The sequence below is a fragment of the Anopheles merus genome, chromosome 3L (genome assembly GCF_017562075.2).
Source record: "Anopheles merus strain MAF chromosome 3L, AmerM5.1, whole genome shotgun sequence".
NCBI classification, from domain to species: Eukaryota; Metazoa; Arthropoda; class Insecta; order Diptera; family Culicidae; genus Anopheles; species Anopheles merus.
The window spans coordinates 5,499,834-5,521,931 of record NC_054085.1 but is presented as its reverse complement, the minus strand read 5'-3'; the positions used below and the strand labels follow the sequence as shown (position 1 = coordinate 5,521,931).

At 44.2% G+C, this 22,098-nt stretch overlaps 2 protein-coding genes across 8 annotated transcripts in view; both read left to right on the top strand.

Moving 5' to 3' along the window:
• The window catches only part of LOC121600617 (hemicentin-2-like), a 220,148-nt gene that overhangs the window by 104,879 nt on the left and 93,171 nt on the right, over nucleotides 1-22,098 (top strand). For 6 of the 7 annotated variants that reach the window (XM_041929370.1, XM_041929366.1, XM_041929367.1 and 3 more), the window contains one exon: nucleotides 266-1,452. In XM_041929370.1, coding sequence (XP_041785304.1) covers nucleotides 1,395-1,452 — 58 coding nt within the window. In that variant the 5' untranslated portion in view covers nucleotides 266-1,394. The remainder of the gene's footprint in view (nucleotides 1-265; nucleotides 1,453-22,098) is intronic. The other variant, XM_041929369.1, reaches the window with a different exon arrangement.
• LOC121600619 (mitotic checkpoint protein BUB3) lies at nucleotides 14,873-16,227 on the top strand. Its single transcript, XM_041929374.1, has 2 exons — nucleotides 14,873-15,168; nucleotides 15,248-16,227. Exons 1-2 carry the CDS (start codon nucleotides 14,974-14,976, stop codon nucleotides 16,034-16,036), a joined length of 984 nt encoding a protein of 327 aa, XP_041785308.1. The 5' UTR covers nucleotides 14,873-14,973; the 3' UTR covers nucleotides 16,037-16,227.

Below are 22,098 nucleotides of genomic sequence, written 5' to 3'. Positions count from 1 at the left end.
CAACAAAAAACCGCCTAGGAAAGCACTATTCCTTGTGGCTTGTTTTTTTTGAAAGAACGGCGACGGAAGAGTGATAGAAAAATTGAAAACAAAATCCTTCCCACCTTCCTCTCCCGACCGAACAAATAATCGTACAAAACGACCAAAACAAGCTTCCCTTGTGAAAGAGCTTTCGTCATGGGTTACTAGATGTAGTCGTTTAAAACGCGATTGTTTGCGATAAATGGAATGATCATTTTTTTATTTGTCTTTTCTCTTCTCGCAGGTGCGCGCAAGTGTTTGTGAAACTGTGAAGCAAAAACGAAAACCACTGCTGGGGATGAAAAGTGGCATTTGAAAGTAGTGGAAATGAATGAAAAGCCGGAACCACAAGGAAAATAACATAAATTTGACTAACCAAACCAGCTCGAACTAGCGCACACAGATCTATAAGATCCAAATGTAAGCTGGACGATGCACAAAAAAGTCTAAAGCAGTGTGCACGTGTGCGTGTATGTGAAGAGTGTTTGTTGCGCAAGCCACTAAAACATCGAAAGAAACTACATTTGAAAGGCGCCAGAAAAACGCCTTGGCGGCGAAACCAAAGAAGGAGCAAAACCCAAACGCGGCCAAACGCGGTTCGGGATGAGATTGAAAAATGTGAGAATTTTCCCCAGCTGTGACACTGCTGGAGCCATGGCTGGGAACCGGCCCACGGCGGTCTGTCATCCCGTGCACTCGCTGCCAACCGTGCACCGCAAACGGTAGGGCCATTGCCAAAGGGCGTTCACCTCGACGGAAGGAAAGCACGCGCTGATTCCGGCTGCCTTGGGTTGCCAATGGATTTTCCACAGTGGTTTGGGCCAAGTGGCTAGCTGGTGGTGTAAATAACGCGCAAACACTCGCACACATAGCCTAAAGAAGGAAAAACTTTACCACGTGTGTGTGTGTGTGTGTATATGTGTACGAATGTATGTATGCGTGTGAATGTATATGATAGTGGTAAAAGAAAAGGGGTGACGTTGGGCTGCCTCACAAAGTGAAAACTCCCTTAAGCGTTGGCAGTGCGAGCGAAAGCGTGTCTGTGCGCGTTTGTCTGTGTGTGTGTATGTGAGAGGGAAAAGAGAAGTTTCGTGTTTTCTCAGCAGTGGAAGGTTTTGCATTGAAAATATAAATTGCAACCCAGTGTGCGCTTTATTCCGAGTGCAGTTCGGTTGGGGAGGGGAAAATATATATATATCGCAACAGGAAAAAGGTGCAAAAGTAGTGGGATTGGAAAATCGGTTTTCCGAAGTGATTTCTCATTCCTATTCTGTACAGCCAGGTTTTCGACGTGGTAAAACGAACCGAAAGAAAAAAAAAGGAGTCACAATAGTCGTTGTTTGCGACCACCACAGCATAACAACCCAATCACCATGAAGTGTCACAAGCGGCTTACGTTGGACATCTGGATACTGCTGGTGTACGTGCTAGGTAAGTGCCATGCCATGATTTACGCTTACACATTGGTGGGTGAGGTAAGAATTGTTTTCTTTGGGGTGTGAAAGAATTGTTTCTTAAATGGAGAGTAGATTGAGGTGGGCGACTGAAAAGTGGAACTGAAAAAGTAGATTTGGCATTGGTGTCAACTTGAGGTCGGAGCATTTATTGCTTTGTTTCAGCATAAAGTAATAAACAATTTCTAATGGAAATGATGCATACTGAGCTAGCAGTAGAGCTCCAAACGAAACATGCGAAACCACGGGCGAAACATGCCTGTTTATTACGAATGCAGCGCAATTGGAATATTTTTCGGGAATAAATTGAAAGAAAATGTTTCGTACATTTTATTTGTTATGTTTTTTATTTATCGTTTGTTATTTGCGTGTGTGGTCTGTTTCAAACAGGTGAAAGACATAACCGATTTTTTTATGAGTTTAGAATGACATAGTAAGATTGTATTAGTAACTTGAGAGAGAACGAGATATCTTCCGTTTGAGTCTTGGTTTGTATAAAATTTATTTTTCTAGCTTTCATACTACCGCAGATTGTTGGGGTTGCTTGTAATAGGTACACATTGTTCTTGGTTTTGCTTGCTGCGTTTCCTGTCCTGTTTCATAAGTGCATGGCATATATAACAATTACATATGCAATTCAATACATACATCTATACATGTTCTGTCTATTTGGGGCTTCAGCGTAATACGCACAACAATCTTTGGATTGTGTTTACTCACTTACTTACTTACTTATCCGGCGCTACAACCGCTTTGCGGTCTTAGCCTGCCTCAGGGGTGTCCGAAACCGCTCACGGTCTCGCGCCTTCGTCTGCCAGTACGTTACAGGGTTTCACACTTTATCTCAAGACCGCGGGACCCCTTCCCGAATCTGTCTTAGCCAAAGCCAAGATTGCGGTATGATGCTTGAAATCGTTGATGATACCTGAAAACGTTGATGATACCTGAATTCATCGGATGCAATGCTGAACCTGCGGCACATTTCTCGAAGCACACTGGTCCGCGCCGAGGACATGCGGTCGAATATTTTTTTATACGGATAACCTTTGTGTACATCAGTCTATTAGAAACACTCAATTATCCTTTTCGTTTTTTTTTACCAAAAATGACGATTTAATAAAATGAGTGAATGCATATTTGTTTAATTAAAATATTTACAAGTGTTAAGAAAGTAGTTTGAACTGTTTAAATAATCTTTTCTGGTAAAAACACGAAAAAATAATTCACTGTTTTCAGTACACTGATGTACACAAAGGTTATCCGTGTAAAAAAATATTCGACCGCATGTCCTCGGTGCGGACCAGTGTGTTTCGAGAAATGTGCCGCAGATTCAGCATTGCATCCGATGAATTCAGGTATCATCAACGTTTTCAAGCATCATACCGCAGTCTTGGGTTTGGCTAAGACAGATTCGGGAAGGGGTCCCGCGGTCTTGAGATAAAGTGTGAAACCCTGTATCCCGGACTTAATGGCGGACGCCTCTACGCCATCTTGCCTCCTCAATTTGGGCCTACCAGGCCTCCTCTTTCCTTGTGGATGGCTTAAAAAGACTTTACGGGCTGGATCTTCTGTTTCCTTGCGTACAACATGGCCAGCCCACCGGCGCCTGGCGAGTTTGATACACTGTACGACATTGAGGTCGCCGTACATCGCGTATAGCTCGTCATTATAACGGCTCTTCCATTGTCCTTCCACACATACGGGGCCAAGTATCCTTCTGAGCATCTTCCTTTCGAACGCGGCTAAGAGGGTTTCGTCAGATTTGAACAGTGTCCATGTCTCAGAGGCGTATGTGAATACCGGAACTATATAGGTAGTATATAGTTCCAGCTTCGTCCGTCGCGACAGGTTCTTTGAGGTGAACTGATTTTTCAGGCTGTAGAATGACCGCCAGCATCCTTGCGCGCAACTCAGCTTCTATGCTATTGTCGTTGCTGACCTTTGACCCAACATAGGTGAATTGTGGGACGACTTCAAAAGTGCGTTCACCTATCTGTACGTCACGACTACGAAGATTCTGATTATTTATTGGTAGGGCCGTTGATATTGCCACCATCAGTTTGATCTTTGCTTCGTTTATCTGCAATCTGAGGTTCTCTGCCGCCTGCTCTATCCCTTGGTAGGCTTCTGCTACTTAGAAGAGCCGCAGACCAATGATGTCTATATCATCAGCGTATGCCAGGATCTGGGTTGACTTATAAAAGATGGTTCCCGTAGTCTCCACCCTTGAGTCGCGAATGGCCCTCTCTAGCGCCAGGTTGAATAGGAGACAGACAAGCCCGTCCCCCTGGCGCAGACCCTCGGTGGTAGCAAAAGGTCCTGAGAGTTTTCCATCCACCCTCACCTGGCAAGTGACGTTGGTCATAGTCATTCTAAATAGCCTTATCAGTTTGGCCGGGATTCCAAATGAGCTGGCTGTGCTATCATATGCGGCTTTGAAGTCAATGAAGAGATGGTATGGGTCTTTTTGTATTCAGCAATCTTCTCCAAGATCTGCCACATGGTGAAGATCTGATCAGTGGTTGATTTTCCGTTGAGGAATCCTCTTTGATAGTTTCCGACTATCTCTTTGGCGTGCGGGACAAGACGCTCCTGAAGGATCAGGGAGAATATTTTATAGACGGTATTCAACACCGTAATACCCCCGTAGTTGTCGCAGTCCAACCTATCTCCCTTCTTGTATATGGGGTAGATGATGCCGAGATTCCAACCACAAGGCATCGATTCGCTATCCCACACCTCAGTAACAATCTGATGAATCTCGTTATCTAGTCGTGCACCTCCATTCTTGACCAGTTCAGCTGCAATTTCGTCGGTTCCGGGCCTTGTTATTTTTCAGCCGACGGGTAGCCTTTCATGTTTCTTCTATGCTAGGTGGCAGTAGCATGACACTATCCCCTAGTGGCGCTTCTAGCTGTTCGTTAAACTGGTCGTTGAGTAATTCATCAAAGTACTGAGCACACCGCGAGAGGACCTCTGGCTGGTTAATAATCAGATCTCCATCCTCTCTGGTTTGCCCGAGTTCCCGCATGTTTTGCTCTTCCAAAGCATGCTTCTTGGAGCGGTGAACTCGTTTCTCTTCGCGTTTGAGCCGTGAATATTCCTCTTCGCATGCCCGCGTTCGATGCCGTTGCTGCATTGCTCTGTATGCAGTATTCTTACGTTCGGTCACTTGTCTACATTCATCGTCGAACCAGCCAGATTTGGTGTTGCCAATACGTGATGGGAGTATATTTCTTGCACAGTTTATTATTTTTGTCTTTCGGAAACACTTTAAAATATATATGTTCAAAGTTGAATTTATGTACCTGAATTATGATATATTTTCACTCACTATAATCAAAAAGGGGAAATAAAACGAAGTATTTTTCATCACTCACAGAAACACATAACATTAACCAGCCCTTAGATAATGCTTAGATATGACTAAACTAGTGGTGGGAGCGAATTCAGCTCCAGAATCGGAATCGGTACCGGAATCAGAATCGGCTCCAGAATCTGAATCGGCTACAGAATCAGAATCGGCTCCTGCATCGGAATTGACTCCGGAATCTCCATAACTTTCAAATTATTTTTGATGTGAACTCTGAGCTGCCAGATTGATTGGAATATGTTATTATTTGTTAAATAAGTTAAGTTAAGTGATTTTAATAAACTTTTATACAAAAACAAAATCAACATTTGGAAGGTCATAACATAACGCCTCTGTTCTCAGATTCCTTTGAGTTTCAATCCGCTTGCTATGGTGCTCGATTTAATTTTACCAACGATGTAAAAATGATCTAAAATGCACGGATGATGCGATTCCGACCAAAACTTCATTTTTGCCATTACTAGACTATACTCGTAATCAATCCACTAGATCGGGTTTATCTATTAAAATTAATTATATTTATAATTATATGCATAGAGATTATTTTTATTCATTTAATATACTTATGTTCGACCTTAGTCAGAAAACTATGGGTATTTTAAGTAATTACAGAGAGTCTTTCTTCGTGTTTACCTGTATGACGATCTTGACCCTGTATTGGATGGGCCAACTATGAAGGAGAAGAAATTTACACAATTTCAGCAACTTAAATCATAACCATACACACGCTGAAAACCAAAACATAATTTCACTTCAAACTGCAAATTTGAAGTAGCACCATCTTGTACAGAATCTTTTTGATAGCTTGTTGTTTTTATATATAAAAAAAACACCAAAAAATAAATGTTTTCATCATCATTTCTCATTTCCACTTTTTGGTTCGACACTTCTCATCGACAAATATTTGCCATTCCTTAGTGATTGGTAATGGAATCGTGAGATAAGAGCAAAACAAATGATAAAATACTATTAGTTCTTTGCTTTCCTCCATCAAACCACCAAATATTCCCCGGAACGTTTTCACAGCTTTCTGACCTAGTTTTAAGAATCAAATTATGTCGATGATTTCTCCAGCCGTTCTCTGAAAAATTAAAGCTTTTTTTTCTCGTTGAGCTACAGTTTTCATTCCTGAAAGCTGATGTAGGACGGAAAAGCGAAAAGCCGACGGAGCCGAATAAAACCACAAATAACATCGTCGGGTAGATAAAAAAGCAACAAAAATTGATTAATGCTTTAATTGGCCGATTTTCCAAGCGAATGGAAGGCGATGCGGATATCAAACCCGAGAGTGGCATTTTATGAGACCATGTGTATCTGTGTGTGTCTGCGCATAGTTTTTTATGTTCCAAAAATAAAGCCATCGTTCCCGTGTGGTGTGCCATGCCACTTGGAAAGCAATCTAAATTTAGCCTCATAACGGTGTGGCCAATTCGCTAGGCTTAATTAGAAATTCATGGATGAGGAATGGCAAATTCATAGCTTTTGATAAATGCGACAGCCGTCGCTTCTTGACCTTAGAAATGGATTGAGTAATCCTGATGTTATAATAAGAATATTGCGCTGCTCTTGTTCGCACAGCTGCTTAAAAGCTGTCGATAAGTTCTTGATGAGATCATTCGATTATGCATGAATTTGAGGAATCTTTTATGAGCTTGAATTATACAGTGCTTCGAAAACGCATTTTTCTTGACTCTTATACTTGAACATCATGGTACGAGTTGAATGGAGTTTTGAGCTTGAAAACGTTTTGCTGATCAACTTTTAAATAAATGAAACAACCCTTTTAGTGAAATCAGTAGGGATTAGTAAAGCAAAACAAAAAAAAGTACAAAATTGTGACTTTATACTAAGGTGACAACAAAATATTCTCTCACTAATCTTTTGGCAGAAACGGTAAAATGTCATCTGTTTCCATTTCCCAATCGATAGCACCATCCTTCAAAGTGTGCCATTTATATGATCCTGAATAATGAAAAGCTCTCTCACCTGCATTTCAAACAGTTTTTCTTGTGCGCTGCGGGCATTTTTGATTAACGTGTGTTTTCTCTCTCACTCTTCTCTGTTTACTCACTTTTGCGCACTTTCTCAGACCTTCGGACAAAAGGTTTAGAAAGCTAAAAGCACTGCAATGTTCCAGCAGAACATCCATTTATTTTCATCACCCGCATACAGTGCCCGGTGCACCACCATCACCGGTTGCATATCGATTCGCTTTCCACCAAAAAGCTTTTCCACCTCACTACAGTGTGTTTTAACGTTCTCTATTTTTCTTTCCGGCTCTTATAACTTGGTGCTGCAATGTCCACATTCTGATTCCGGTTCCGCTCTCGGTAGAGCGTCGGCTAGATCTGTAAAGAAAAGAATTTCTCCCGAGAGATGCCAAAGCATTCAAGCGATTAAAGTTGTTCATTGGAGTTGTGTGTTTCGAGCTTTTTCAACGTATCCTCCATACCCACGCTCACGGGCACATACATCGTGTCCGTTGACAGTGATACAAGCAATGCTCCAAACCCCAGAGAAAGTCCCCCATTTCGCCATTTTTCTGCTTCTTTAGATAGCGTGTTCTAGTGCGCGTTACAATTTCACCTCACATTGAGAAGAAACAACAAAAAACGCCCGTTTCATGAGGCCTTTACTCCATGCTGTGTACCATAAATCTTCTCACCAGTGAGTGGGTGAACGATGGCGGTGACCTGCGCTCCAGTCGAAATGGCGCTGGCAAGTGATTTTTCGTTGCACTTTTGCTGCAAATGTGCATAACGCTACCAAGCGGTCGTTTCTCAACACCCTGCAGTTTTCTAAGAAGCTGTCTCGCTTTGTTTCTACCACTGAATGGAATGGAAAAAAAAGAGCAAAAGCACCCGAAAGCAGAAAAGGGCAGAAAGGGCGGAAATAGTTTTCCATTTGCTTTCCGAATGTGCCAGCGTTGTCTTGCAGTGCCGGCAAGCATCTCCCAGGCCGCTACCCAGAGCAATCGACGAAAGGCTCATGTCGTAAAGGCAATGCATTGCCGCCCAGCTCCTTTCGAGACGGTGCCCGTCCGAGCGGAAAGCTAATCGGTAAGAAAAATGCTTGCTACGAGAAATTCGAAATCAATACCGCCTCACCAAATGGTGCATTGCAATGGGAACGCCATGGGTTTCGGTTTTTTTTTTGCGATTACAAGAGGTTGAAGCTGGTCCCATCGCTAACGTGGCATCTGAAGATAGGAAACTAGCGTATTTTTAAGTACTTTATCGTTGTTTCGTTTTGCTTCATGACGATACTAGCAGTATTCGCAGCTCAATTATACACACATGAGCGTGAATAGAGAGACACTCACGCAGACACACGGCCACTCGCATGGGTCCTTGAGAACTGCAGGGTTAGTGCTTAGTGATAAAATTGAAAAGTTGCTACACTGTCCACATCCGCTTTGCTTCACTGGGCAGCCCCGAGAAACCGGCGCTTCGTGACTGCGACAGTACGATGGTCCATTGAGTTTTCTCTCCCGGGGCAGAATTGATACGTTCGATTGGACGCGCAAAGCTAATGGATTTCTTACTCGAACTTTACTAACTTACTGTCGATACGGAACAGGAATTTGTTGTGGCTTGAAATAGGGTTTGTGTGTGTGTCAGTTTGGTATGTGTCCATGGTGCTTGTAAAACTTGATTATTTATAGCTTTTGTTTGTGTTTTGTTTTTTATTTTAGTTATGTCTCCAGGGAGGTTTTATTTCTCGAAAGCAATTTTTCTATTGTTTTACAGTTCTACAGCTATAACAGTGCTCAAAGCCGTGACAATCATTCTTTTACTCATTTCTAAACAAACATATTTGCATTTTTGAATATATCAATAGTGTGAATTTTTCACATAAAATAAAGCTGCTGTTTAAGCAATATCTGTTTACCAGTCCAGTCACATCTTTCAACAAGTCGGCGCTCCGGCGCAAGTTCGACAAAAATAGTAAAAGTGTGGTTTTGAAAGGACTTCAGGCAATTATAAAAAAAAACTTGCTATCAGGAAGCCTAAAGGCATTTTTATTAAAACATAGAAGAAAAAAGTTGATTTTTCAGGAACACAGTTGATTGCAGTTTAACTGTGCAAGGGAAAGTATGGATTCAACTTTTCTCGAGTAGTATTAACAATTCTTTGAAAATGTAATTTTTTTCCTCTTGAGGTCAACTAGCGCCTCACCTGGAGTGAACTGATTCGCAAATGAATGATTTGAAACGGGCTCAAGTGAGCGGAAAATCCGTTACCTTAAACCGTAAAACAGATGAAAAGTTTCGTTCCTAGGAACAAAATAATAGTACACTTCACCACTGTGATCACTCTGATCAACTGATTCTGTATTCCTCCATCGTTCACACGAATTCATCCGATACGAATGTTGTCTTGGTTTTCGCCTTTTTTCACACATATTTTATGACCCGATGTTATGCTGACAACACGTGAGATAGATACTAAACTTTTATCCCGCACCGAACCCAATCCGTGCGTCATGGTGCATCAATGGAATTTTCAATTTTCGTCCCTACCCTCTACCCGCTGAACATCGAAACATCTGGGCCATTATTTGCGTGAAGCGCACTGTTTCCCCGGGAATTGGTTTGATCTCACGCAATTCTTCAGCGAAAAGGCACAAAGAAAGGTCAAGTGGATCGGTCATTACGCAAGGCGGTATAAAACTGCCATCGTCATAAACACCGTATTTATAGCGCAAAAGTTCACTCGCCAGTTATCGCGCCATCATTGGCTTGATGTTTCTTTCGCGGGACACCCTAGACGCTGCCCTAGCCGTTGGCCGCTGGATCGACTGTGTGCGGTTGCCCGGTGTCCGCCTGCACGACCAATCGTAAATATATTGATTACATTTGATGGACAACGATCGACCCTCTTGTGTGCGTGCGTAATGAGACTTTGGCCGCTTCCTGGTCCATAGATTACCGATCGTAACGCAGAAGCAAACTTTGGTTGCGGGCACACTGCTCCCCACACGTGCGCTTGAGCAGGGAGTTTGGTTTTTTACAACTTTCGATAGTAATTTGGCCATCGTTATCGCCCGCCCCACATTCCTATGATCTCGCGATAGGGACAAGTGTACAGCAAACATTTCCTTGCGAATCCCTACCGCGCAAGTGGTCCAATAATGGTGCGCAATGTGGTGCTGTTTCCGGTACGGTTTGGGGTTTCAGTTTCTGGTCAGTCAGTATGCTTTGCTTGAGTTGGCCGACATTTGGCAGAGTATCAAATGGATTTTTGGATTTTCCCATGCCCGGTGCCAAAAGAAGCGAACGAAAAACACCATCGATTCGAACCTTCCAGACCTCATTTGCATTCGTAATGAGTGCTTTACAATCTGTAAGGGCTGCTTTCGTTCAAAACCTTCAAACGAGCTCAGCTGACCTGGAAATGTACGATTACAGCTTAATGTGCGCGTAGTTACCATCATACTACCTCACAGCAAACTGGTGCAAAGATTAGGCTGAGTTCAAACTTTAGTCACGCATTTCAATGTGCTAAACTCAGTCCACTAATTTATGTCTCTATTTAGTATTTTGTAGCCAATTTTGAACATAATTTCGAGAATCATTGAACGCCGCTCAATTGGTACGTTGAACGAAACGCATCGATTACGAGCAGCGAATGGGGATTTGATAGCCAGACAGTAAAAAAAAGCCCACACAGACCACAAAAGCGATGTATAATCTGATCATCAAATTCAACATGGCGGTTATCTTCCGGTCATCGGCCATCGGAAAAGACTTGCGGCCATGCGAAAGGAATGAGATAAAGGCACCCAATTCGAATGTCTCGCGGTTCTAGTTATTTACGTCTCGGGGGTTTGTTTGTCTGCCGTCCATCACAGCAAACAGCAAATCAGTATCAAACGTTCACCCATTTGATCGATAATAAACAGCGCTAAAAGAGTCAACTCACCACATTATATCAAAACCAAAGCTGTCTTTTACGGCACAGTTCGGTGCGTTTTAGCGGAAATGAAATCGTTTTCCCGACTCCATCCACAGCTCGGCCGTCGGTGAGTGGATCGATTTATTGTGCACTCTTCTCACACGCCCGCACCACTCCCACCCTCTCATCCCCCCTCCCATTCCCTCAGATGCATCGATTATACCACAAAGCTTGGGGTGGGACCTTTTAGTCTGCTGGCGCGGGCAAGAGATGCAATGGATATTAATGCTTATTTTTGTAGGCCGCTCATAAACGGATCCAATAGCGATTGTGCATTTGTTTCGCCGAACTTTGGCCAGGCCAGGATTTATGAGCATTTCAACGAGCACCGATGAATGATTGGCATTCGGAGGGATATTAATTGATGCCATTTGCCGGGGCCACTGGCTCGGTGGGCCAGTTAATGAGTCTCTCGGGCGATCGGGGCTTTCGGGGTTTTATGCTCAATTTATTACACGCATTGTGTTGGTCTCTGCTCCGTACCGCGTCGGGCGGAAGTGTTTATGAAAAGCGTTTTTCCGCTTCCCGTAAACCTTTGTGTAAGCTCCACCAGGCAAATGGATTCAATTAGGAAAGTGTGGGATGATGAGGTTAGTATGCAATACAGTTCGTTGAATGCTTCGCTTAATGCTTTTGAGGCTTCAAGTTTGTTTTGTTAACAAAATAGATTTCCATGGGCATGCTGTGCCCTTAATCTAATAGGCGAACGATTTTGTTAATGCCTATACAAGAATCACTATAAAGCTTAGCCTGGTGTATCAGCAAAAATCTAAAAACATCATTGATCCTTCTATGCTGCCCCAAATGGTTACTTCCTAGAGACTCTTTTGTGAGGATAAACCTGGCCTCTTCAACGAATAAATCTACTCTCATTAAAATGAAAGCCGCCTTTCTTATCTGACCCAAAATAGACAGAAATAAAGCACACGCAAGAATACTGCTATGCAGCAAAGCTTCAGCTCGGCTTTGTATGTTGCAGGATGCCACACCACCGTTTACCATTCATGTGAAGCGTTTGGTATCATATTGTGTTCATGGCGTTCCATTTCTGGTTTGTGCAAACAAATGTTCAATAATGACACCGCACAAAGCTGTGAGTGCGCGCTTACTGTCGTTGTGCTGCAGGTACGTGCAAGTGCAACTGAACTCTGCCGTTCGACGTGTAGTGTGGCCGATGGTGCCATCTGGCGGTGGGAAGCGTGAACCACCGTGACAGCACTACACTACTAAAAACCTCATGTTAGTGTTTCCCGTGGGAGCGAAATGGCGTGTTTGAGAGGACATTTTAATGGATCATTGTGCTCGGGAGTTTTTGTTTGACCAGTCATCGGTACGCATCCCTTAAATTCGCTAGACAGGAGACGACCAAGGGAGGGGAGGGGGATGGGGGGGGGGGTTCTGTTTCGCTTCTTATGCACTCCTATCACACACCCCTAAAACCCGGTGGATATATGTGGGCTGAGGCCAGCTGGTTCGCTGGTGGTTTGCATTTGGGGTTTTCTGTTGAAGGTCGTAAATTTTGCAGATTATAAATTCACACACAAGCGCAGCTAATGACAGCACTGCCACCACCACCACCACCACCCAAACCCCCTTTTGTACGACCGTGTGCAGGAGTAGAAGTTCCATTTCGATCGGTCATTTGCAAAGAACGATCCCGAGTTTGATGTCCACGGTGACAAAGAAAAAAGCGTAATTAACTATGCGAACCGGCGGTGGTAGGCATACCGCCGGTGAACGTTTCGGTTGGAGGGAAGGATATCGGAGGAGCAAAAACAACAACAAAAAAAGCATGCTTGCGGAGTGTTGCTCACTGCAATTGGGTTTGGAATCACCGTGTTTTTTCTTCTTAATTTATGGATATACGCAAGCACCCAGGCACCCAGTGTCTGAGGCGTGTATCGGAATGCACCCAGCATTGGCTCGGTCAGCCATCAACTGTTTTATCGATCCGGTGCGGCTTCGGGGTGCGTGCGGGTGAGAGTAATGGCCACCGAAATGTCCGGAAACGTTACCCGACGAGATGTGCGGCCGGTTTATGAAGTGCTTCGACAAGTTTCATCAACTACACTGTGGTTTTGGGTAGTGCCGGTGGTCTATAAATATTTTTATATTGTTCATTAAAGCAAACTGCAAACACGCAAACTCTGCATTGAGCTATAAATTGATGGAACTTTTTGTGGAGGGTGTCATTATATCCCAAAAAACGCTCGAAGCTATATTTCGTACAAATATTAGTGCGCATTTTCTTTGCTGCATAGGTTGCTCTAAAGCTGTTTGGAATTCAAAACCGAGCTTCAAACACCGCCCTCGCCGCTAGGGTGTAACTGACATTTAATCTACGCGGCAACTATATGATTCGCACATAATTAAATTAAATCTAATCAATTACCGAAAAAGCAAACTACTTGGCTGCCAACGTCCATCATTTGCAAACCCACAAGGCGCATGCTAATGAAGGCGTTATCGTTCATTATTTAATAAGCAAACGTTCACCAGGCACCACATGCCGAGTATTCGTGCGTCTGTCGTTCGACGTTTCGTGAGCTGCATGGACAGCGTCACTGTGTGTTGTTGGTGATATGTGTTTGAGCCTCCCGTGTTGATACCACCAACGACACGAGGAGAACGGGTAAGGGGTTAGGAGCCGGGTAACTTATACGAGAGAGCTTATTAAAATCATTAGAGCATAACGGCAAGGGCTAAAATATTTTACCTCCGAATCGTCAACCCGACCGTGCACCATTTCGTACTGGTTGTACGGTATGTACAGAAAGCATTCGAATTGAACGGGTTTTGTGTTTTTCTGTACCGTTGTGGGTTTGTTGGTGCCCGGGTAGCTTGGAGCGTCTAATTGTTGCCCGAATTTTTAGCATCCTGAAAGTAAAATCAACAGTCTGATAAAAGGGGAAAAAATGGACGCAGTACACATGAAATATTCTCCCTCTCCAAGCATGCTCAGAGCTAGCAGCATCGTACCAAGCTCTACAACAATTTTCCAGTGGCTGGCGGCAGGTCGCGCATACGAGAATCTGTGCAAATCTGATTAAACCTACGTACGGTTTTCCACAGCGGGTAAGCGGGTCGCGAGCTTTGGGCGCGTGCAAATGAACGAATTAAAAGATTAGAATACGTCGACGCGTGTCGAGTGTGCTTAGAATGGCTTTTTCTTTTCCCCATCTATAAGAAAAGTGTGCGGCCGCGTACTTCTCGCTAAGACGAAAAGTTTACCGTGAACGCTTGTGGCAAAAGTATGCTGGCTGGCTGCGTGGGCTTTCGCTCTCGTACTAAGCTACCGCGTGGCAAAAAGTTACGCGACTTCAATCCACACCACATCAGCAGCAGCAGCAGCAGCAGCACGTGATCACCGGTTCCGGTGGGACTTATATCTGTGCTGCACGTACAATAACGATATCTTAAGGGTTCAAGCAGTTCTTAATCCACAGCACAATTTGCCTACAGGCTTTTCTCCCACCCAAAAGCTGTTATCATTCTGCACGGTGGTGGAACAGTGTTCCGGTGACCGTTATCTTATGTTTGAGGGAAATAATTCCATCCACTTCTATTTTGGGGCGGTAAACCCCTTTTTTGGAAAGGATTTGTAGTCCACTTTATGGATTTGAAGGAATAATTAATTTTAGCTTCATATACCACCGAATTCGTCGAGGGGTTGTGTTTTAAATCCTATCCCTATTTTTTCTCACTCAACCCGTATTTTTCCTATTTCATAACAGGCTCCGTGAATGCTGACGATGGTTACGATTCCCTCTAAAAATCATGTATGCTCGATCAAAATCTTTCCATCCATAAAACGGTCAAATGAGAACGCCACAGCTCTTGATGGTACACAATCTCACACACAAGCAACGGCCAAATTAAACGAACAAGCGTAATATCGATTTCGTCACTACCACTGTTCCTTAGCCCTTTGCGTTCCACCTTCGCGGTGCGCGTTTTTCTCGTTTTCGAACGTCACCTTCGGCTCCCTTCGGCAATCGTCGGCATTCGTCGCGCCACCTGTATCTGAGCATGCGTACTAATACCGGTCGTTTTGAACGTTTTGACAGCTGGCTGCGGCATCATTGATTGTCGTTGTGTTCAAAGCTTGTGTTGTGGTGCGGTCGGCTGCTAGAAATTTGTGGATTTATTCGGGTGAAAACACACAGAAATGGCACGCAAAGCGGAAGTGCAAATCCTCAACGCACCGAGCGACGTAATATCGTCGGTGAAGTTTGCGCCCAAAACGAACCAATTCCTGCTCGTCGCGTCCTGGGACACCAGCGTCCGGCTGTACGATGTTGTCAACAATACGCTTCGGCACAAGTTTTTCCACACCTCGCCCGTGCTGGACTGTGCCTTTCTGGTAAGCTTCATTTTCGCTTTCTAGCCCCGATTATCGTGATACATGCATCTAATCCGATTACCGATTTCGCCGGGTGCAGGATTCGGTAAAAACTGTCAGCGGCGGGCTGGACAACACGGTGAAGCTGTACGACCTGAACACACACATCGAGCACAACCTGGGGACGCACGATGCCGCGGTGAAGTGTGTTGAGTACGCGTCGATGGTGAACGGCATCCTGACCGGCAGCTGGGACCGGACGGTGAAGCTGTGGGACGGACGCGAGAAGGAGTGTGTCGGCACGTACGACCAGAGCGCCGGCAAGGTGTACTCGATGAGCTGCATCGAGGAGCGGCTCGTGGTGGCCACCTCCGACCGGAAGGTGCTGATCTGGGATCTGCGACACATGAGCAACTACGTCGAGCGGCGCGAATCGTCCCTCAAGTACCAGACCCGCACCGTGCGCTGCTTCCCGAACAAGGAGGGCTACGTGATGAGCTCGATCGAGGGCCGGGTGGCGCTCGAGTACTTCAATCCGAGCCCCGAGTGGCAGAAGAAAAAGTTTGCCTTCAAGTGCCATCGGTCGAAGCAGAACGAGATCGAACACATCTACCCGGTGAACGCGATTAGCTTCCACAACGTGTACCACACCTTCGCCACGGGCGGTTCCGATGGGTTCGTAAACATTTGGGATGGGTTCAACAAGAAGCGGCTGTGTCAGTTCCACATGTACGACAGTTCGATATCGAGCCTGTGCTTCAGCGAGGACGGCAGTGCGCTCGCGATCGCCTGTTCGTACATGGATGAGGCAGAAACCCCTCCGGAACCGTATCCGGAGCCGACGCTGTACGTGCGCTACGTGAGCGAGCAGGAGACGCGACCGAAATAGGATGGGACCTTGGAAGGGGAGAGAGGTTTTTGCGCTCTGAATGTATTGAATGTAATAAACTAAGTTTAGTTAAGTAGAATTTAAATCGATGTACGTGCTCATCCAGCCATTCGATAGGGACGAAAGGACAGAGGAAATATAGCCCATTGACTTCCTGGAAATATAGAGCAAACCAATTTTACTTCCAAACATACGCTAAACACACTTTAATTCAATTGAATCAACTAATGCAATGGTGATAGTGCAGAGAAATGAAGGAAGTAGAACAGCGGTGACGCGGGGTGCATGGAAGCTCATATCAGCAATCCTGCATGGTGGTGCTGTATTCCGACAAATTTCGTTTGAAGTTCAATGAGGCATAGTGCGGTACGCTCGTTTCGTCCCTTTTACTGCAAATGGACTGCTTTCAATGTACTCTCTCCCGCGCTAGCCATAAAACCATACGGAGCAATCGTCCAAACCACCACACTGCACTGTAATGAAACGATGGCGTTCGATTCGAACGCTCACCAAGTACGAAAAATTAGCTTCAGCTTCAATCATGGTCAGTGCTTCTCCGCTCCCGGGGAGGTGGATGAGAACAGATGAAAAGAAAGATTACACAACTATTTCTCCTTCACGAGAGGAAAGGATGTAGAGAACGGCACCCGGTGGTGGTGGTGAGGGTTCAATTTTCCAAATAGTGTTACTGGATGTGGAACAACCACTGGGGGACGTCTTTTGTTTTTGGCCATATTCCACACGCTTCGGGGCATGCGCCCTATCCTTCATCATTGCCTGCGGGAAGATATGTGGCTGGAAGGGTTGAAATGGTACAAAGGGATGGGTGGGGCAAAGATAGAGCATATCCGGAAAGCTCCAACGAACTCCTCCAACGCTTTTCCAAAATCTGCCCCAGAGGTTGAAACGTTGGTCGGTTCCCGGAATCTTTTTCTGCCAAGATGGTTGGTTGGTCGGTCGGTCCGTCGGTCTGTTTGACTGCCGTTACTCGAAACTTGTGGCACGTTCCAGCGCCGGAGCAAAGTTTGAACATAAAATTGTGTCCGATAAACGGAAAGACACAAGTGAAAGTCGTTGCTGGCAATGGTCATGGCGGGCATTACTGCTGATTTGTCTGATGGTTTCTTGGCTCTCGACCACCTATCGGGAACTATTGCTATGATCCGAGTCCGTGAATCTGGGACCTTCTGTTGGGGTTCACTTGTTCTGCAGTAGTTTCCAGCAAAAACAAAACCCCCTAACAGTTCGTGTAGAAACGTGAAACGAACAACGGTTGATATCGTGTACTGGGAGGATTTGCCACGGCACGGGCCACAAACTTCGTGGAGGGGAAACGACAGCGCACCAATCACCCAAGTCATTTGCGACGTGAAAAAAACAGTCAAAAGTAACGTTATCTTTGCTCTGAAGATGCCATGCGAGGGAAAAGTTTTGCATTCTTGACCGCACGATTCAAGCAAACACGTTGCTTTCGGTGGATCTACTTGGCGCTAGTAGGAACTGCCCGTCCGTATCACCTATAGACAGAGATTGCTTTGATCGAGTGTAAATTGAATTTGTAACCATTCGGTAGCTTAACGGAAATGGCAATCGAGAAGCTGGGAGCACTATTAACAGTACACCGTCTAGTAGACATAGCGTTTAGAGGGGAGTTACTAATAATGTCGTCGTAGACGGTCCCGGATTGTGTACCGCAATACAGCAAGATTGAAATTTGAGAGCATATTGCTGCCCAATTAAGGTCAAGGTTAACGGGGTGAAGATTTCCAGTAAAGATAAAAATACATCCACCGTTCGCATGGTATTGGGTAACGCGGATTTTCCAAGTAACAAACATCTCTCCTCCAATTCTTCTCGAGAATTCATTGCACTCCATAACGTAGAAATGCCATTTGATGAACTCATAATTTCACAACTCCCTGGTTCTTTTTTATAGAGGAAACTTGTCAGAGAGGAGCAAAAAGGATTGGGAAAAAATACAACCCTCATATTTTCGGGTGGCAGCACTCACGAATATGCTCCCGGTGTAATCCTTTTTTTGAAAGGTTTTTTTTTCTATTGAGTGTGTGTGTGTGTACAAACGTTGAAAGAGCGCGCCTTCCAGAAAAGCAAAAAATCTAATGCACGTCCCGTAATGGAAATAAATGAAGCGATTTATGCCCTACATGGTTACCCCGAGATGGCACTAGTAGAGTCGCAGTGCTTCGTTTCCAGGTCCTTCAAAAACGGGATGTTCCACTTTGTACGATGCTGATGGTTTCGTTTTTCGGCGGCGGTGGTTTCCCGCTTAGTTCAGTAGCAGCACTGTAAAACTTTCCAGCTAGATCCATAACCTTTCAGAAGAAGCTTGGCCTCTCACTCCATATTCGGGAGTACGGCAGCACATCAAGGTTAATCACGTACTATAGAGCCAACGATGAAGCAGCTGAAGGGATATGATCCGGTCCGATAGCGGTCTACGGTCTTCGAGAACACGTGCGCTGTTCAGATGAAAGATGAAAGCGAATGGTGGGGCAATATGTTCCATTTGCTCGGGAAGCGTCCGTCCAATCGGCTATGGTGCTGGAAGTACAACAACAACAACAATAAAAACCTCCGGGAAGCGAACGGGAACGGAAGCGAGTTTATATTACGGTCGCAAATTTGTCTATGTTTCGAAGGTTCTAGCCTCTTCTGCTGTGGCTGTGCGAAAATGTCATTACTTTTCTCGATTGCCAGCAAGCAATCTTCGTTGATGACGACAATCGTTACTCGTCGGATGTTTACGAACGGGCGGAGTAGGATTTTTGGAGAAAGGTCTCGAGCACCACACTTTCGCCAACGCAGCAACGCAACGGACGCTCTTTGGCCATGCTCCACAGCCTCCCAGAAAACCTCCCATTTGCGGGTTAGCAGTAGTTAGATCGTAAATAGTACTTCATTACATTTGGCTAGAAGTTTGCGCGATGAAGTGTGTCCCATCCTAGCTTCGTTGGGCCGCGGTTCGCATTAGCTGTGCTCTGCACTTTCTTTGGATATGGCCGGTCTGGGGTCATCCGTAAGGTCCCGGACATAAGCGAACGCTACATCACCATCAAAACACTACAATTCGCGCCCGTTGAAGAAACGAAGAAAATTACATCATTTATGAATGATACCGAGCTGTACGGAGCATCGGACAAACCGGAAGAACGATTCCAACGGAACAGAAATTTCGGAGAAGAAAGTTTACCTGTTTCGTGTCAACGGTTGTCACGTTTTCTGTTTTCGTGAATCGATTTACGCCTTACAGATACGCGCTCCCGTCCTTCATTACTGTTTAATGCTGGTTCTAGGTGGACTGGCGGATGGTTCTGCGTCTCGCTTTAATCTTCGCTTCTAGAACACTTCCGGTACACCATCATGGGATGAGAAATGAAATTACTTCACCTTATCAGTGGGCCGGGACGGAGGCACAGGACACAGGACACACAATGCAAATATTTGATAAAAAGTACACCAAGAAAAGATGCTGCCAGGGTCAACTTCCCTTCTTTTCGTGTACTATTTACTGTGCTATTTCTTATTTTTTGTACAACTTTTGTTCTGTCAATGGTTTCGTTGAACGAACGTTTCCTTCCCAGCCGCGTGCGGAAACGTGTGCATATTTCGGTCGTCGTTATCAGTGAATGTTAAAAGTGGAAGGGAAACGAAATGAAAAGAAGGTAAACTTTTGCTCAGTTTTTCCTTACCTTTACCAAAGGGGGATACTCAGCAAAGGAAAGCGATCGTAAGGAACGTAAGGAAGGGAACGAGAATTACCCAACCAGGTATTACTGAACCTGAACCGGTTTAATTGTCAGCTCAGTTATGCTCGAGCCTTTTTCCGCACTTCGCTTGCTGCCGGTGGAAAAAATAAGAAACCGGAAGAGTTTCCCGCGCATCGCATGGGATATGGGCTCAAAATTTGGGTAAAAGCACGTTTTTATCTTTTATCGTGATTTGGGCGCTGCGTTGACCTGGTATCAAACAGCCGGAAACAGAGAAGAGAGTAAGAGTGAGAGAAAGAGCGCGAGTTCAAGAGACCTTCCCGATGGTCTAGTTTGTTTCTTTGGTCGGTCTGTTCGATTTCGGCGATATTTACTTTACGAAAGGTTCTGTCCTGTTCATGCAAAGAAAAGAGTGTCACATTTCTATTGTTCTTTCACGATAAGATAGTAAATGTTTGCACTATGATGGTGTAAATTATTCAGTTCAAAGATTGTTCCTCCAGATTTTGCGAACAGCATAGGGAAAAAGCTCCAAAAGGGGTTGCTCGCTACACAATCAACTCCAATTTTCTGATTAGTATTTGAAAGAGCAACGCTGCCATCAACAAAAAATGTCCCCAATGTTCGCGCTTTCATTTTTTGGTCCTGAAAGGTTTAATCGATTGTTTGATTTCCATTTTGCGTGGGGGAGGGTTGGACAAACAACAAGACATAGGTTGGCGCTGGGGAGGTGGCATGCTTTTATGGGACCTATTTTTTGCGAATTTCGCTAGAAATCCCTATTTTATTACCCACGCAAAAAAGGAACATCCTTTGAAATGTGCTGACCTTGCCTTGCTTTGAGTTTGCTGCATCCCGGAAGGAGGTGGCAAGATTTAATATCCGGGCATGGGTTGGCTGAGTTCTGGTTTTTTTTTCAGAGCGTAGGGCATTGGGATACTGGATAAAAAGGACACGTGGAAGTCTCTCCCTTGTTGGAACGGATTGTACAACTTCCTTTTGTTACCTCAGCCAGCACAGCAACACAGTGGAGCTAGATACCGGTATACGGCGTTCCTGTTGCTATGGCTACACCTTGGCGTATAAACACGCTGGGAAAAAGCACCAAAAATGCTCCACAAACACTACGCGAAGCTAAATTTGGAAGGATTTGTGGAAACGAATCCCGATCGAGGGGGTCGTTAAAGTGGGATTTAGAGGGGAATAATAAAAAGTATATTTACACGAAAAAAGGAGTAAAGAAAAGAACTCAATCCTTCAGGGGCGGTCCTTCTTTATGGGAAATAGAAATGTTGGCATGGTTTTTAAATAATCAACGTGAAACGTGCTTAAATTTTATCGCTTTATTTGGTTTCCGGACACACAAAAAATAGGTAAACAAGGAAACAGACGCAGAAAAAAATCGTAATCCGAACGGTATGCAAAACAACAAAATTCTTTGCTGCATCACTTTACGGATACCGTAAAACCGGATAATGCAGTAATTTTGTTGCCTCAAGACATGCTCCCATGCTGTTTGGTGTCTTGCATCGTTAACAATTAAAATTATACTTTGCATTGCGCTTATCAAGCATCGGCTTAGCTCCTAATTGATTGTGTACTGTGCGCCTTAGCGTGATTAAGTATGTTGCTTCCTACAACGCTCGCCATGATGACGCTTTGGTGCTAAATGTTTAATTCGTAAGCTTATTTCGCTCATGAAATGTACAAACACGAAAACCATGCGCATGATATCATTTCTGTGTGATGGTGTGGTAGTGATATTAGTGATTGTTGGTTTTATGCTAATGTTAGAGCTTTTGATTCTTTAGAGTCGCTTTTATGACTTAAGTTAAAACGACGTTCTTTTTAGACACCAACTTTAAATTATCTAGAAATATGGCTTCTTCTTAATTAAGATTAGTTTCCAACGGTTTGCTATGACCTACACAAAAGGATAACCGTTCCTAAAAGCCTAGCGTTATTCTTCATACGGTTCATTGTGACTCTTCATGTATCGCTCAAGCACGGCAAACAAGCCATTTGTCTCAACATTTGTCAAAAATTCAACATTTGTCAAATTTTATGGTTTAAAATTGAAGAATTTCTTACAGGTGTGGATTATAATTACATTATAGGAACATTTTTTAAATATTTGAATATCCTATTCCGAACCCAATAGTTGTTCATGTTTATACCAAGAGTATTTTACATACACTTGTGACTAATACATCAAATACTAAAAGTAATATTAAACAAAAAAAAACAAGAGAATTATAGTAGTGTAGCCAGGAGCGGGCAATTAAGATAGATATTCAATTTAAAGTGAATAAAAAAATCAACCGAAAACTTCTT

Bases quoted from the DNA above. Each gene is read 5' to 3' on its own strand.
- LOC121600619 (XM_041929374.1), top strand. From the start codon at position 14,974: ATGGCACGCAAAGCGGAAGTGCAAATCCTCAACGCACCGAGCGACGTA. The intron at 15,169-15,247 runs GTAAGCTTCATT...CGCCGGGTGCAG, and splicing joins TGCTGGACTGTGCCTTTCTG to GATTCGGTAAAAACTGTCAG.